The sequence below is a fragment of the Metopolophium dirhodum genome, chromosome 6 (genome assembly GCF_019925205.1).
Source record: "Metopolophium dirhodum isolate CAU chromosome 6, ASM1992520v1, whole genome shotgun sequence".
Classification (NCBI taxonomy): Eukaryota; Metazoa; Arthropoda; class Insecta; order Hemiptera; family Aphididae; genus Metopolophium; species Metopolophium dirhodum.
In genome coordinates, this window is record NC_083565.1 from 28,165,982 (window position 1) to 28,182,864 (window position 16,883).

The window sequence follows — 16,883 nt, forward strand, 5'->3', positions numbered from 1 at the left end:
TTACACGCATTATATTTGTATCATTGGTACATCGATGTTGTAATAACTGTAAACAATTAAACTCTATAGCAGTACCTACCTAAGTACTATTTGTGCTGTCCACAAAGATCACACCGCACACAAGGTGAGCCGTGTGTCGCCATTAAAATTTGACTCGTTGGACAAAGTATAATATTTTTTTTTACATCGAGAATGAAAATTCAAGAAAACGCTGTGCCACTTCCCAAGTAAGTTTACACACACACAGTAATTGTATGTTATTGTTAAGAGAACATTACACCAATGTTTGTTGTTTTCGTCTTACACAGTAATGTAGTCCTGAAAAAGGATTTCGTGATTGTTTAATGTTTTAAATCATATAAGTAGGTATTTCCAGCAATTAGTTTTAATACATAAATTTATTTAAAACTTCAAACACCTCTATTAAATTAGGTACTATGTTATTTGTTAGCTTAAAATAAAGGTATAAGTTAAATTACTTTTATTTTCTAGTTAAAAGTTAAATAAAATAAGAAAAGTAAGTTTTAAATTTAAACTTAACTTCAATTTTCTGTATTAACTTAACGTAACAAGTTAAAAACAAGTAGTTAACTAGCCCAACCTTATGCCTATTGTGTATTCAATTTATTTTGTATTAAGATACAAAATTATAAACTTGGTTTTAGCCAATGCCTACATTTTTGTTCAGATTAATGTGGTACCCACCTATTTTAGTTCTTTCAAATACTTATTAAAACTGAAAATAAAATATTTTATAAATTATAAAATTTTTATTAATTTGATCAAAATGTTTTTGTTATTTGTCCTAAAATAGTGAGCATCCCTTGCTTGTACTGAACTAGGTACTTTAAATATTATTTTCATTATAATTGTTAATAAGGGCTACTACAATGTTATGACATACATTAATATGTATCCAAGAAGTATCAAATAATGTTTAAACATCATTTTAATGATTTTTTTTTTATTTACAGATAAATTACCTTCCTTAAGTAATTTCAATATTTTTTAAAGACGGAAATAAAGCTCAATAATAAAAACTGGAAAATAAGCATATTAGTAATACAACTGAGGCCAGCTCAGAAGGGATATTAAATAATTGTTCCGAGACAAATATATCCCATGCAAAAATGAATACTGTTTTCACTGAAAAAGTTTTTGATTCTCTTGTAAATAATATCAAAAAAGAAAATGTTTCACTTTCATATAATGAATCAAGTGATTCAGAAGATTCTAACAGTATATCTTGTAAGTCTATTTATAACAAAAATAAAAAACAACAACGAGATGATATGTGTCAATTAGCCTCTACATCTTATGAAAAAGATGTCAATGTTTCTGAATCAAATTCGGAGGTAACTACCCTAATCTATTTTATTTTATTTAAATATATAACATTAATTTTTTAATTAATTCCATTTGTTATACATACCTATATCACAATTTTTAACACTATATTATATACTGAATAATTTTTTTTTTTTACATAGGAACTAACAGATACAAACTTAGTTAATGGTAAGTGTTATTTATAAATTTTAACATTTTTCTATTCTTTCTTTTACAAGCATTTTAGTCTCTTAGCAGCTTTTATTAAAATTCTCTACCGATCTCTGTATTGGGAGTTCTCCAATTTTTCCGATTCATTAATGACTCTTAATATCCTGCTTCAGCCTATCCAATCACTGTTGTTGATGCCTTCCCTTTCCAGATACGTTTTAATTTATGCCTCATGTCAGCCACACTTGTCTGACCCACTCCAGCCATTTGATATTTAAGATAGCATTATTTGTTGTTCTTTGAATCACATACATAATAAAAAAATTTGCTCTTAATATTTCTCGTTTTGTTATATACAACTTAACCTAATCTCTTATTTAATTTGTTAATATTGACATCACGCCAGATAGCAACAATACATAATTTTTTCTGTTGAGTCTAAACTACCAGCCAACTGTGTAAAAAAAACATCTTGAGTGACTAATTTTGTAGGATTTTGTTGTATTCACTGTACTGCTTACATTTTTTTTTTATAAGCGGAGCATCCTTTCCAATTTGCAGTGATTGCTTCACCACAGTTTGCATATTTTACCTTTGATTTCTTTTAAGAATATTTAGCGAAATATGCCTTCCTTAATTTTCAAACATTTTGCTATATTGAAACGGGGTTTGAGTGTGACCAAAAGTTCGGCAATTTTTGTATCACGGCGCTTATTTTCTTTTTGTGACAACACAAATTTTTAAGACCATAAATGTGTTAGTTGATTGTTTGTGGCTTCTGGTTCACAAAGAATAGTGATAGCCTCACATAGTTTGATTATTAGCCTTATTGTTAGGGTCGACTTTTTTTTAATTTGTGTGTTCGTTATGTCATGTATAATGATGTAGTTTGTATGATTCCACTTTAATGTCCCAGAGGCCAGTTTCAATGTATAATTGACGAATTACCACATGACATTTTTCTAATAATTAAAGTCTATATCTGTGATACTCGGACTTTTGTCCTTCTAATACTTTTATAATTCTTCTGAGCAGTTCTGCCTGTATCTTTCACCTGTTAGCATCTCAATTTCACCATTAGCCAAAGTTTTCATTTGTTAGTTTCCTATTTTTATTTTTATCTAGGTAAAATTGTAAGTATGCATACAAGTTATCCGTCAACTGCATTGCCAATAATGTGAGTACCTTTAAATTTAATTGTTGACTTATAATATTAATGTGTTGGAAGATACAGATTATAATTGCAAAATAACAACTATAGTTGTGATAATCTGTTAATCCCTAAAATAGTATATTGTTTTGTTATTTTCAGGAAAATATTGTCACGAAAATCAGGACCACATTCTTGCCTTGAATGCTGTTTTAGGTGTAAAAACAAGTTTCGTTTGCTTGACACTCCTTTACATATATGTCAAATACGAAGTATTGAAAAGCAAAATGAAATTATTAAAAGTAAATGTTTAGGGTCTTATAAATAAAATATATATAATAATATGTACCATCTTATTTTTCAATTTTTTGTTTAAAATTAGATTTCCTAAACATATACATTGACTGTTGTCTGTTTCATTTTGTGCTATACATTTTTCTTAATAGATACGATACAATTATATATATTTATCGTAATTACAGACAATAGCTGCTCGTAGGCGTAATTAATGGATGTAGGGTGGGGAGGCGCTATTGGTTATTTTCATAATATTTACTATTAATAGTATAAATGTTAGTTGACAATAGACAGATGCAATGCCAAACATTCTAAAGAAACTTTAAATGCATTTCCATATTTCAATATTTAACTATATGTTTCATAATATAACTAATTATATCACTTATTAAATCCATAATTTCATATGTTATTATATTTTACCTCATTAGTGCATGCATATTTAAGTACTTTTAAGTCCTTGAACATAAAATGTATTTCAATGATTAATGCCGGGTTGCATGAAAAATGTAGTAATTTAATGGTTTAATAAAATTGTAATGCCACTAACATGTATAAGAAACCATTAACTCACTATATTCGTTAATTGTTTACTGATTGTTCATGCAACCTACAGATATAGAAAAATACTAGCCGACTGCTATAGTCCATACGCATAGAATAATGTCTCCATCTAAATGGCCACCTGTTATCTAAGAGGTGACTGTTTACCACTGTCATAGAAGATAAAGTCGGGACACTTTCCTATTTAACAATGTTTATCAATCTGGTTGCCTAGAGAGGACATTTTAGTTAAGTTTTTCGCTGCATTTATATTAGGCGCCTCAAACAGAATTTTATTAAGGTTATGTATACAATTTAAAAATGTCATAATAATAATTATTTATCATCAATTTATTTACTCATTTATTTGTTAACTTTAGTTTAGATGTTTAGTTAGTTACCTAATTCATAATCGGTGAGAGATTTTAATTTTTTAATTTCACTTTGCCACCTTCCGTCCATGTTACCAGGTTCCCTTGTTATTGCTACCGCCTTCGGATGCCCAATGGTAAGTTGGTAAATAGTACAGAACACAGAAAGTTGGAACAGAAGCGCTATCAAAATAGCGGATTAAATAAGTACTAAAATGTCCTTTGATTGCGAACACAGTTATAAGGAAAGAGTCCTGACTTTATCTTCTAAGACCGTGCTGTTTACAAATTAAACAGTTGGTAATAAAATACTATTTTGTGTATATTAAATATATACATATAACCACATGTAATTCCTTATAAATCGAAAGACTATTTGTATGATGACTAAATTTTCAATATTAAATAATATAATATTCTAATGACCAAATGTGTACTGTGTCTGATTAAGAATGTGTCTGACTCTTTCCCTAAAATAGTGTGGATATATAAATTAGTGAAAGACATATTATGATTATACATTTATAATTTTAAATATTTGATAATTGAATGATTTTAGTTGAACCCTCATTATCTGCTGATTCATGTCTTTGTCATTTTTGCTGGATAACCCTGGAAAAATCTTACAAGTATAATAAATCTAAAAATATAAAAGAAGAATCATTTTCAGAAAAAAAATATAGATTGTTAGAACGTTATGTGAAAAAAAATGTATTAAAAAAAAAAAAACAGACATGTTCAATATATTTATGCTCTCGATCTTATTATCGTAAAATGTCTGTAAATGAGTGTGAAAATATTAAAGAATTGTTTTTAACATTTGAGTCTTGTCGTGTAAGTAAATAAAATTAATGTTTTGTACAACAATTAAAAAAGACTAATATTTGTTTATTTTTATTTTAGTTAGTTTTCAATCAATTTTCAAAACAAACTACAGACTTCTTGAAATTTCCCTTTCGTCTTTGTAAAATTCATAATGTTATGGTAAATTTACTTAAAATTTATTACTAACTACTTAATAAATATTGTTTTTGAGTAAATAATTGTTTTTTCTTTAGATCTTGGTAATGTCAACATGTCAAATCTGTGGTGACAAACTAAATGCACCATTTGACACTGATGACTGGTTGATGCACGAAATGTGGAATTGTGTATTGATTGAAAATAAACTTCCTTTAGTACTAAAACCAGGTATGTTCATATGTGCGACTTGTAAAAGACATGTTTCTAAAACAAATCCTGATTTCTCAACTATTGACTTTCCACGTTTACGGGAATATATCCTTAAGAGGTAAGACATATTTTATTGAAATGTATTAATTTTTATTATTATATTAATCTTAATTAAATTTCAGCAATGCAACTCGTTTAATATTATACGGAGAATCCCAGGATAACTTGTTCAATATATGTCAAGGATCAACAGATGTGGCATATCCCATTGTTGTTGCTAAACTTAAAGGAGAAAAAAAATGTGTTCGTTCAACAAAAGTTACGTTTTCTGATCCTTTAATAACTACAAATTATAATTTTGAAATTGGCGATTATGAAAATGATATAGAATCAATAACAAGCACTGCATTATTAAATGTAGCTGAACAAAATTTGTGTACACCTAAATCACAACCAAAAGATGAAGAACCTGATTTTGTATCAGTAGAACCACCTAATGCGATAGTTAATCCTGTTTAATTAAAGAAAAATCAAAACAATGTTAAATGCGGTGCAGTTTTTAATAAAGATGTGAAGAAACAAAGACTGAATGAAAAACACAGTTCCTATGCAAATAATATTGTTCATCCAAGTAAAAATACACCAATACTTTGAATAAGACTTCCAATTTTGACGACCATGAAAATAGACTAAACATTACTAAAACATCTTACAACGGCAATTATAAAGTAAGAAAGAAATAGATCAATTGTATATTTAATATATAATAATTATAGGTATAGTAATTATGTAGGTATGTTAGTAATTTTTCTATATTATAACTCACTGTATATATTTGAATTCCCATGGAAAATTCTATTGATAATACTATTAGCAATATAAATTGTGAAAATAATATTAATACCTTAGAAATTATTTGTAGAAATATGATTTCTTATTTTAGTTTTCTGTTTTTTAAATTAATTTAAGAAACATAAATGCAAATTTTGATAATTTGGTAGGAATATTAGAAACATTTTAAACGTCTTATTAATAAACCACTACATAAGTTTGGTACCAGATTAAATGAAAGAAATATCATAAATACCCCTGTATATAATAAACTATTTGGTATGATGTCACCTTTAAATACTGGTTTAAATTAACTTAAAAGTGGTCAAAAGTAAAAATTTCCCAGTAGTTTTTTAAAGCGCCGTGAAAAATAAAAAAAAAAATGAAGGAAATACATGAAATGTTGACTAAATGTTTTTATTAGCATTTTCTATACATCATAACATTTTCAAAATTTTTTTAGCTTTTAACGGACATTTTCAGTTTCCAATTCTTTTAGATTTTTTTTCTATGAATGTCAATAAAATTAATGGATAAAAAAGTTTAAAAATTCAATTCAAGGGTCGTGATATGTTGTTACAATATCAATCGAAAAATATTAAAAGTACAGTCACAATTTATTTTTATAAGCATTTAAAGTTCAAATCTTAACAAAATACGGAAAAATCACGAAAATTAGCAAATTATTTTTCTTTTTAAATCTAAGATTTGAAATTGTAACACAAGTTTTTTCATAAGTTTGTCTACCTTTATCAAAAATAAAATGTCTAGAATAAAGTCAAATTACATTTTTATGAGCGTTTTAAATTCATATTTTTACAACATTTGATATTCACTCGATTTCTCATGTAACGATTTTGCTATTTTGTTGTTCTTCAAAAACCAATAACTGTAGATACATGAAAATTTTACTGAATGTTTATATTTTCATTTTCTATACACCATACGGTTTTGAAAATATTTTGACTCTTTTTGAGCTGTTTACGGACATTGTCAGTTTTTAATTTTTTTAGTTTTTTTGTCTATAAATATTAATAAAATATTTGTTGGTTAAAAAAGCGTGAAAAATTAATGCAAGGCTTCTGATATATTGTTACAATAGTAGTTGAAAAATATTAAAAATACATAAGCACAATTTTTTTTTATAAGCATTTAAAATTTAAATTTTGACAAAATTTATCAAATTTAAAATTTAATAGTTATTTTGTAGTTAAAAATTTATAAAATGTTCAACTTTTATACCTAAGGATTGAAAATTTAAAACAAGGCTCTATGTAAATAGGTTATATATAAATTACTTTATTCACAATAATATCATTAAATATACTTGGTAATATCATAGGCTGACTGACCGTTTTTGCTCAGAATCGTTTTTCTTATACAATGATATTATATCATTGAATTCAAATTTATCACCATCCATTACAGTGACCCACTTGTAACCTACTGTACAGCAGAGCGACATCCACTTACCCACCTATTTTTGATTTGACGATTAAACAGTATATTGTAGGGATAACATAGTTTCTGTTACATTTTTAATATTAGGTTAATTTTTTTTTGCCTAAACATATTGTTATAGACTCGATGCATGGTAGTGTTTACTAAATTATTTTGTATCCACAAAACTTAGCCTGGTAATATTCAACTTTTTGAATAGTTTTTATTATATTCTATAATGTGTTATTAATAGTTATTAATAAATAAGCGGTGTCATTAATTAACTATTGCAATATTATTTGGTGCGTTTTACAGAACATTTTATTGAATTACAGAATGTATTGTATTAGTAAGTAGGTAGGTAGTACAATAATGAATTGTAACATAAATAATCATAACTTTATTAAATTTAGATAATTTTTTAGCTGGAATTACTATTTAGAATAGTAAAGTTGCAAGAAGTAAAATTTAAAGTACCGACATTTAATAAGCCTAAAATGTAAATAAAAATATACAAACAACAATTTTAAACAATTATAACGGATTTAACTTTTTGGTGAATATGATATCTTTGATGTTGTAATTTTGTGTCGTGAATAATGATGTTAACATAGCCTGTTAATTATTATGCTATATTCAATATTCATTAACTATTATACACATCATACTTGCATGAAAATCAGAGGTAATGCATTGTTATCTCTTTCTTCTGACAGAATGGAAGTAGGTAGCCATTAAATTATAAACGTTATAAAAGTTAATAAATAAATATTGTTAAACATATTACCAGTACTATACAATTCTACAGTGTACATTGTTTACACATAACTAACAACTAGTGGTATAAAATATTGAATGATACATTTTTATACTATAGGCCAACCGGCTACAGAGATTTGTAGTAGTGTTTCCCTGGGGCAGTCCAAATGATTGATTTATATTACTGATATAATTTCTCAATATAGAAAATATAGAAGATAGGGCAAAGTTCTAATATTAGATAATTTAAAAAGTAAAACATTTCTATATTTACAGAATTTAAAAACGTTTATTGTTGATTAAATATCATAAATATAAAAAATATAGCAGTAACTGTTAAGTGATCTCATTTTAAATTACACATAAAGAATTTAAAAAATCACCTTAGAAAATATTCTTTAATAACAAAATATATCTTACTGAGAAAAAATATATTACATTTTATTAGAATTATATTTATAAAGACAGTCTCTAATCATTTTTTTTTTTAATGGTCCTTCATACTTCTCCATAAATGTGGAAAGGTGATTGTCATTTTCAATACATTTTGATAAACTCTGAACACATGTACTTGGTAATTTCAAACCATAGTAAACATAAACCTAAAAAAATTTGGTGTATCTTATACATTTGGGATTATAATATTAAAATATTAAGATGCAAATCTTATACACATTGTTTAATTAATTTTAATCTTAAACACAGTTATAGATATACTGGTTGCACAACTCCAATATTAAATTGCTTAGAAAACATGGACCCAACCTATGTCATGTGATAAAGCTCTCCGTAGAACTAGATTGTAGTGAACCCTAGCGGTAAACCATAAAAAATAAATAAAAATTTGAATATGTCTAATTATTAGTTATTCTACAATAGATTTGCGTCCAAAATACGATTTAAAAAAAATGTATATTTAATTATATATAATATATTTATATATATATATTATAAATTATATAATATGTATATATTATATTATATAATTATATATTTCAGTATATACCTTCTGTGAATTAGTTATAAACACAAAACTAGGCATAGATTTTGTATTTGGTTTAACTGTATACATTCCGCAACAAAAAGCAGATACAGATTCTCCAAACTTAAATGTTGAGTGTTGACTTTTCTGATCCACAATAATAGTATCTCCATTCAATGAACATGTTATTAAATAATCAGGGCCATCGTCTGCTATTGACAATTTACTAATGATAAACAATTCTTGATCAATGTTTTTACTCCTAAAAATTGAAAAATTTTAATACACATTAAATATAAGCAGCGTTGGCTGTTGGGTAGTAACGTAATAATAGTTGCTCGTTACTTTTACGAGTAACATTAAGGAATCTAACTTTCTTATTTATTTATAAAAAATAATGCTAGATCAACTACTGTAATTATAAGAAATCTTGTTAAATAACGAGTTATATTTTTCTAAACGTTGTGTGTAAAATAGCTGAAATTGAAGGTTTTTATAATAACAATAATACTAATTATTTAGGACTTTTGAAAACATTAAATTATTTACCAATGATAAAATAAGTTTCTAAACTTCAATACAGATTACTCCCATTAAGAGATTCAGTAGAAGTATAGCTGGAGGTATTTGTACCAAAAATCAATAATGAATAAGAGACAATCATTTTGAATATACCTCTACATTATTATATAGAATAAATATTAAATAAAGAAAAATATTTAAATGCATAATTTATTTGTTCTAAATTTTGTCATTTGATGTTATTTTAGTTTTACATAATTAAAAATGTTGAATGTAATGTAATTTTAACTAGTTACTTATGAGTTAAAAAAATTATGTGACGCTATTAATTTGTATTTTTGTTATGATAAATTAATCTAGTTACCTTTTAATTTTGTAACAAGTAACGAAACTTACCCAACACTGAATATAAATTACAAAATCTAACCATAATATGATATAAACTATCAATAAAAATGTTACCACAAAATTGTCTCTTTTTTCGCCAACATTACTAAACCATCTAACGATGCAATTCCATATAAATGATCATTTTTATCAAACAGTTCTTGGTCACATTCTATATCGACTTTGAGATCTCCTATCATTACTGAGGATATTGAAGCATTAAAAAGTTCAATGGGCAATTCATTTTCATTTTCATATTTTATTTTATTTTCACTATAATAAAATAAATCATTAACACAACTATTATTAATAACACAAACAAATTACTTTAATGAGCTTACATGAATTCAGGAAAAGTTATGGGACAATAAAAACGCATTGCAGTGATACCAGGTTGAGAAACAAGTAAACATGGTTGATTTTTATCGTCCTTAATCAATATAATCGATCCAATTTGGTTAGCACATCCCCATTTATGTAGTGGCACTAATCGTCCAGCAGCTACATTTTGAATCCAACGAAAGGAATGTACCACTTTGTCAGTTGAACCAATAATTAGTTCTAACATTCCATCGGAATCCATATCACCGAGTAAAATCACCTACAATTATTATGATTTATAATACTGAATAGATTTTAATTTAGTCAATTTTGAATATTCACTTTAGTGTTTGCCGGGATTCTCTGATGGTGTACGGGTTCAAGTTTCATAATACATTCATCAGACGGATCCAATTCACTACATTTTAAACATAAATAAATATGACACCAGCCATCACCAGTTATAACAATTACAGCGTTACTGCCGCAGTGCATTAAGTCTCCAATAGCTATTGCAGTGATTATGCCTAATGCAGATATTTTCTGGATCAGCTGATGACCTTTAAAGATGAACAAATCTCCTTCCACACTACCAATAACAAGTTCTATTTCATTGTCATTGTCCACATCACCTAATGCAATGGCACTATTCAATACATTTCCAGGCAATTCAAAATCAAAAAAGTCAACAAAAGTTGCAATATTTATTTCATTATCATCCATTGTACAGAATCTAAAAATAAAATAAGTGATGGTATTAAAACATTATATTATTAACTAGTTTACACATTTGCACGTATGTAATTATAATAGAATTTAATAAATGTGATTCAGTTTATTTTATACTTTTTAGTATAAACGATTCAATGTTAATTATTAATAGTGTAAATTAATAATGTATATTAAAATCAAAGTGGAAATTATGCAGTTTTTAAAACAAATGTTTAAATGAAGTAAAGAAATATTTAAAAACCAACAAATTAATATAAATTATACTTCACACACAAATACCTACTTAAAAAAAAACAATACACTGTGACGTCAATTATTGTTTTATGTTATATCTAACTATAATTTGTAAATAATTTATTTTATGATTTCAACCAATCTAAAACTATGTGAAATAGAAGTTCTTGATACTAAATTGTGTGTTTTAATATTCGATATTAAATTTTTTCGGTGTTCTTCAGTTACTTCGTATATTTTAATATTTCATATATCAAAATGTATTAATAAAAACATTAAAAACACTACTCAGTTAACTTAAATAACTAATAAGTAATTAATTAAACTTGCTGAATCAAGATTGTGAAGTCAAGAATAAGGAGACCAAATCACAAACTAACCAAGAGACTCACTTTTCTAGAATTACATGGGTTCTTATGTGGGATAGATTTGCAACACCTGTTAGGTTATCAGTATAGCTTGTAGCGCTAATAACCAATTGTACAATCACAGAATATTCTATGGTATCGTATAACAACCTTGATTCAATAAATATTGTACACATGTTATCTCTTTATCTCCAATGATAATATCAAAAATGCGTAAACTCTGTTTCAGCAATAAAAGAGAATTTTTAATTATTTTAGAATCCTGTTTACACTGATCTCTCAAACATTTTTCACTGATTTTTGAGTTCTCATTAAGTGAGCCTTCTGCAGGTTATTCTGTGACCAAACTCCGCATCTGATAACGTCCCAAAATGAGTCGCACACCTAAACGGCCAGAGGCTGCACTGCGTACGTTAGGGTTGCTTGAATATACCCGCGTAGTATAATATAAGGATTATTCTTGTTTTTTACGTTTTTTGTAAAATATATGCATTTATTTTAATCATGGTCCCTTTCTAAATTTTACAGCTTGTACGATTACGCATTTATACATGTGCATAAATATATATTTATTCATAAACATTCAAAATTCTTAAGAAACAAATTTGAGTGTAACGATATACATATCGGTATAAAAAGATCGTGCAAGATAAGACAGGTATATTATGGTGTGTCAAATTTTATCGGGCTCAGACTTTCTGTGATTATAATTATTTATTATTTTTATTATTTATATATTTAATCTAAGATTGTGTAATTTAATTACTAACACAATAGAAAAAAATATTTATAAAATATACACATATTATGGACATTTATAAATGCGTAATAGTACAAGCTATAAAATCTATCATGGTTTAAAATAATGCATATATTTTCCAAAAAATGCAAAGAACATAAATAGTTCCTATACTACCCGGGTTAAAGATACCCTAGCGGACGTAGCGCAACCTGTGGCCGTTTAATCATACGACTCATTTTGATACGTTTTTCATGGAGGCGACCGTACGAGTTTGGTCTCCTTATTCTTCTCTTCGTGTTTAAGATTTTCATAGTTCAGAACCATAGACAGGGCCATGGAGATAAACCAAGGGCGCCAGGGACAAGCTAATCGGGGCCCCCACACACAGTCAAGTATTAAACTTATCACTAACATCCAGGGGTGGATTGATTCATTTTAATCTAGTCATTATGCACACGTTATTTTGTTGTTAATTATCTTACTCAAATGTAAGGGGGCCAACCTTTTTAAAATCGAAATTTTACAAAAAAAAGAATTATATTTTTATCGTTTTAAGCGAGAAAATTAAATAATATAAGAAATATATGAATGTTTGAAAATATCAATCAAATAATGTTTATATATTTTAAACAGCTCTATAAGTCGAGTGTACGTTAATTTATTCATTTAAAATTCTATATTAATTAGCCACAGATCATTGTAAAAATAAACTATCGAAAAAAAAAAAATAAATATTTTTTAGATTCTGAGCGGAGCGATAAATATATTGATTTTACAATGATGCGTGTTTTTTTTGTGTCTGTCTTCACGGTTTGGGGCATTAAAACTGCTTCAAATTTTTTCAACGGTATCTTGTTCGATGGGAAAGTGAATCTATTTAGTGCATTTGGGAGGTCAAAATTCAAAATTCCCAATAAAAGCCATACCATATCACAAATCCTCATCACCAAACTACACTCGATCACTAGTGCTACTTTTATTATATAATCCAAAATATATACCTAATAATGTAATCCATAGTAAATAATAAGGGCTTACCGTTGTATATTAGACTTATATAAAAATATTAACAAAGATCTACGTTTATAAACAACGAATATTTCTACAAATAAATTTGGTAATCTAACTTATGTATTTTTTGTATATTATGTTATCCAGGGATTCTAAAAACTAAAGTCGCACAATGTAAATGTTACATGTTGTAATATCTAATATACTTTATCTACAGCACACCGGATAATGTATAAATTGATTGGATAATACATATTATTTAAGGTGGATAAAGTATACGTTACACTATTCATATGGATAAGGTTCACATTATCCGAGTACTATGTACATTAACTGTTTTTGGACCTTACCCGTAACATATATATTATACAACTCTATAGTGTGCGTGTGTAATACCCTTGTGAACTTGGCAGCGCAACATTAGTAGACGTTGATCCAATCAATCCAACAAATTTGTTGATGGATTGTTGGACATTGTTGGATAACTTACAAAATTTGTTGGACATTATTTTCGCATTAGTAGGCTAATAAATTAATAGCTCATACTTGTCACTTGATATTATATTATATTGTATTAATTCATAGATTGTTTTTTATAACTTTCTCAGTGATATTTTATTGTGATCTAACTTATAAATATATTTTCTATATTTTCAATATTTTCTTTTTTTTTAATTACTTTTCATGATGGAATAAACTATTATTTATTATATATAGGTATATTATATTTTATTCTAGTTAATAGTAATACATGATTTTATAATACTATTAATCATCATTCATAGTTATTATCACTGCATACAATTGAATGTGTACTTAATTAACAGTTACAGTGGGATACTTGAATGGAAACGGTATTTTCACAAATTATATCAATAGATATAATTTATTAATCTATTTCACTCTGGAGTTGTTCCGCTAAAAATAAATAAAAACAATTAATTGTTTAAATACCATTTAAAACAATATATGATGTAGATTATTAATTATTACAATTATTAACTAATGCAAGTATCTTAACATATAGATTACCTATAATGAAATACCAAAACTGAGAAAATAGTGTAAAATAGAAAAGCAAAGTATAATAATCTTAAAACGTATTTGTAAATTGTGCTTTTACCCATGCATAATTAGGTTAAAACATTTAAATACAATAGCAAAAATGGAACCTGAAGAGTATAGATTTTTACTATTAAGAATGAAATATTCTTTTACAAAATGAAAATATATACATTTTTATAAGCAGTATACAATATCATGTTTTAAATGAGAATATAAAATAAATTGAATTTTAAATAAAGTAAACAATACACATAAAAATATAAATTATATTAAATGAATATTAATTAAAACATATTAAATGTGATTTCATTACGAAAAAATAGACATCCTTTTTTATATCTTTTTAATTTGTTTAATTGGCGAGTTTGGTAAATGCAGCGTTTATACTTCTATAAAAGTACCTAGAACCTAAACTTGATAAGCAAAATCTATAAAGTTTTGACTTGTTTTATGCTATGCAAAATATAACCACAAACGTTATACAATGAATTTAACTTACCATTGCACAAATTCATCTTAGGTTCATCTATTTCTAGAGGTAACTGAACTTTCTTTAAAGTTGTATTTTGGATTGAATTATCTAAAACATCTATAAATCCTGATAAAATGTTTCGATCATCTTCATCAATGAATCATCATAGCTACCTCCAGACACAGTCTGTACATTTAACGAGTAACGAAGTGAACGGGATCAGCTAGTTATAAATAAATAAACCGAGATAAAAGGATTTCTGTCTTTATCTAACACACCTATGACATTGGATTTTAGTCGTGTCCTTTGCCAAACGTACCAAAATGATCTAATGAAGCGATAAGGCTAAAAACAGATTTGAAGTTGTCGTCAAGTCTATTTGAAATTGAGTATCCCACATTCCCATATTCCCATATTCCTAAAAACGTTGTATTAAAAAAGAGTAAAATATGATAAATTGTCATATTTCAACTAAAATTTCGTTTAGCCACAGTATATAATTATTTACTATATTTATATTTACCAATTTAGTACTATTTTAAAGTCGTAATCCTTTTATAAAAGTACATATTATAATACAAAATATATGTAATATATAACAACATACTGCAGCTATATTGCCTCTTACTGGCCCTTTTTATAGCAATAAACTATAAAGTCATTTTTGGTCAGTTATTGCTCTATTGCTAATAATTCTAAGCTTGATTGTTGCAAGTAACATAATATTATTGACTTTCTTTAACACTGAAAATTAGAACTCTTTTCTGTAGCAGAAATGATTGTGTTAAAACCAGAAGGGCCTGCTTTAGGTTAGCAAATCAAGTATACAAATTTCAAGTTGTAATTGCATTGAGAAGAATGTATTCTCATGGAATAGATTTACAGAGACACAATCTCAATTAATACACCAACAAAGACCTTTAAAGAAAAACAAATCTCGAGGGGCGTGGCTCGTAAGAATATCGAAAGTCGATAAAGGGGAAATCGCAAATGACATTAATGATACGTCTAAAATTCTTAACTGTTGTAGCATAGTGGGACGAAAAATAACCCATTTATAACACATTTTTCCAGTAGTTCAAAACTATTTCTCAGCAATACATTATAATATAATCATTTTTCAGAATCCTATGCCTCAGAGTTAAGGATTTTACATAATTCGTTTCCCCGAAGTCTTGAAACTGGTTTTTGAAAGTTTTATGCCACCAAAGTAGCTCGTAAAGACTGTTTTAGTTCAACTATATAACCCCAGACATTAACGATTCATAAGTTTATAGATAAGCTATATGAAGATTATTAATATTATTCACTATAGTATATCACTCAAATTGCCTTGGACTTTTTTACAATATTAGATTTTCATCAATCAATTTTTAATATTTTGTTGTAATTAAAAACAAATAAAACTAATATGTTTCTAAAGATCTTTTTGGTTGCAGTATAACCAATCTACGTGGAATCTTGTTTTAAATTTTCAATCCTTAGCTATGAAAGTTGAACATTTTACTCATTTTTAACTACAGAATCATTTTAAATTTTAAATTTGATAAATATAGTAAAAACCCGAATTTAAATGCTTATAAAAAAAATTTGTGCTAGTGTATTTTTATTATTTCTCAACTACTATTGTAACAATATATTATCAAGTCTAGAAATTTATAAAATAACTTATGATATAAATTTCAAATGTCAACGGTTATTTGATTTTGAATTACAATAAAATAAGAAAATCGCTACTTGAGAAATCGAAAGAATATCCAATGTTCTAAAAATTTGAAACTCAAGGTGCGCATAAATATTTAATTTGACTTTCTTAAAGACATTTTTTTTTGTAGATAAACTTAAATGGAATCTTGTATTACATTTTAAAATCTTAGATTTAAAAAGAAAAGATTTCATGAATTTCTATCTCAAAATAATTTGCACATTCTCGTGATTTTACGCCTATGTCAAAATTTGAACTTTCAATGCTTATAAAAATAA

The 16,883-nt window shown here is 26.6% G+C and overlaps 2 protein-coding genes across 2 annotated transcripts; one reads left to right on the forward strand and one right to left on the reverse strand.

Moving 5' to 3' along the window:
* LOC132947172 (uncharacterized) lies at positions 1–5,811 on the forward strand. The gene is made up of 9 exons (XM_061017384.1): positions 1–227; positions 975–1,355; positions 1,491–1,518; positions 2,626–2,677; positions 2,813–2,952; positions 4,421–4,695; positions 4,765–4,845; positions 4,920–5,152; positions 5,217–5,811. The coding sequence occupies exons 2-9, from the start codon at positions 1,131–1,133 to the stop codon at positions 5,551–5,553; spliced, it is 1,371 nt and encodes a 456-aa protein (XP_060873367.1). The 5' UTR covers positions 1–227; positions 975–1,130; the 3' UTR covers positions 5,554–5,811.
* Positions 5,812–8,498: 2,687 nt separating this feature from the next.
* On the reverse strand, positions 8,499–11,186 carry LOC132947173 (KICSTOR complex protein ITFG2-like). The gene is made up of 5 exons (XM_061017385.1): positions 10,619–11,186; positions 10,297–10,556; positions 10,031–10,228; positions 9,071–9,308; positions 8,499–8,666 (listed from the first exon to the last, which is right to left on the reverse strand). The coding sequence occupies exons 1-5, from the start codon at positions 10,997–10,999 to the stop codon at positions 8,499–8,501; spliced, it is 1,245 nt and encodes a 414-aa protein (XP_060873368.1). The 5' UTR covers positions 11,000–11,186.
* Between the last annotated feature and the right edge of the window lie 5,697 nt (positions 11,187–16,883).

What these genes read in the sequence shown, in the direction of transcription:
- LOC132947172 (XM_061017384.1), top strand. Translation starts at nt 1,131, where the DNA reads ATGAATACTGTTTTCACTGAAAAAGTTTTTGATTCTCTTGTAAATAAT. An exon ending in AGATACAAACTTAGTTAATG is followed by an intron (nt 1,519 to 2,625) that starts GTAAGTGTTATT and finishes ATTTTTATCTAG; the next exon opens with GTAAAATTGTAAGTATGCAT. An exon ending in CGGGAATATATCCTTAAGAG is followed by an intron (nt 5,153 to 5,216) that starts GTAAGACATATT and finishes ATTAAATTTCAG; the next exon opens with CAATGCAACTCGTTTAATAT.
- LOC132947173 (XM_061017385.1), bottom strand. Translation starts at nt 10,999, where the DNA reads ATGGATGATAATGAAATAAATATTGCAACTTTTGTTGACTTTTTTGAT. An exon ending in GAATCCCGGCAAACACTAAA is followed by an intron (nt 10,557 to 10,618) that starts GTGAATATTCAA and finishes TAATAATTGTAG; the next exon opens with GTGATTTTACTCGGTGATAT. An exon ending in AAAAAAGAGACAATTTTGTG is followed by an intron (nt 9,309 to 10,030) that starts GTAACATTTTTA and finishes TTCAATTTTTAG; the next exon opens with GAGTAAAAACATTGATCAAG.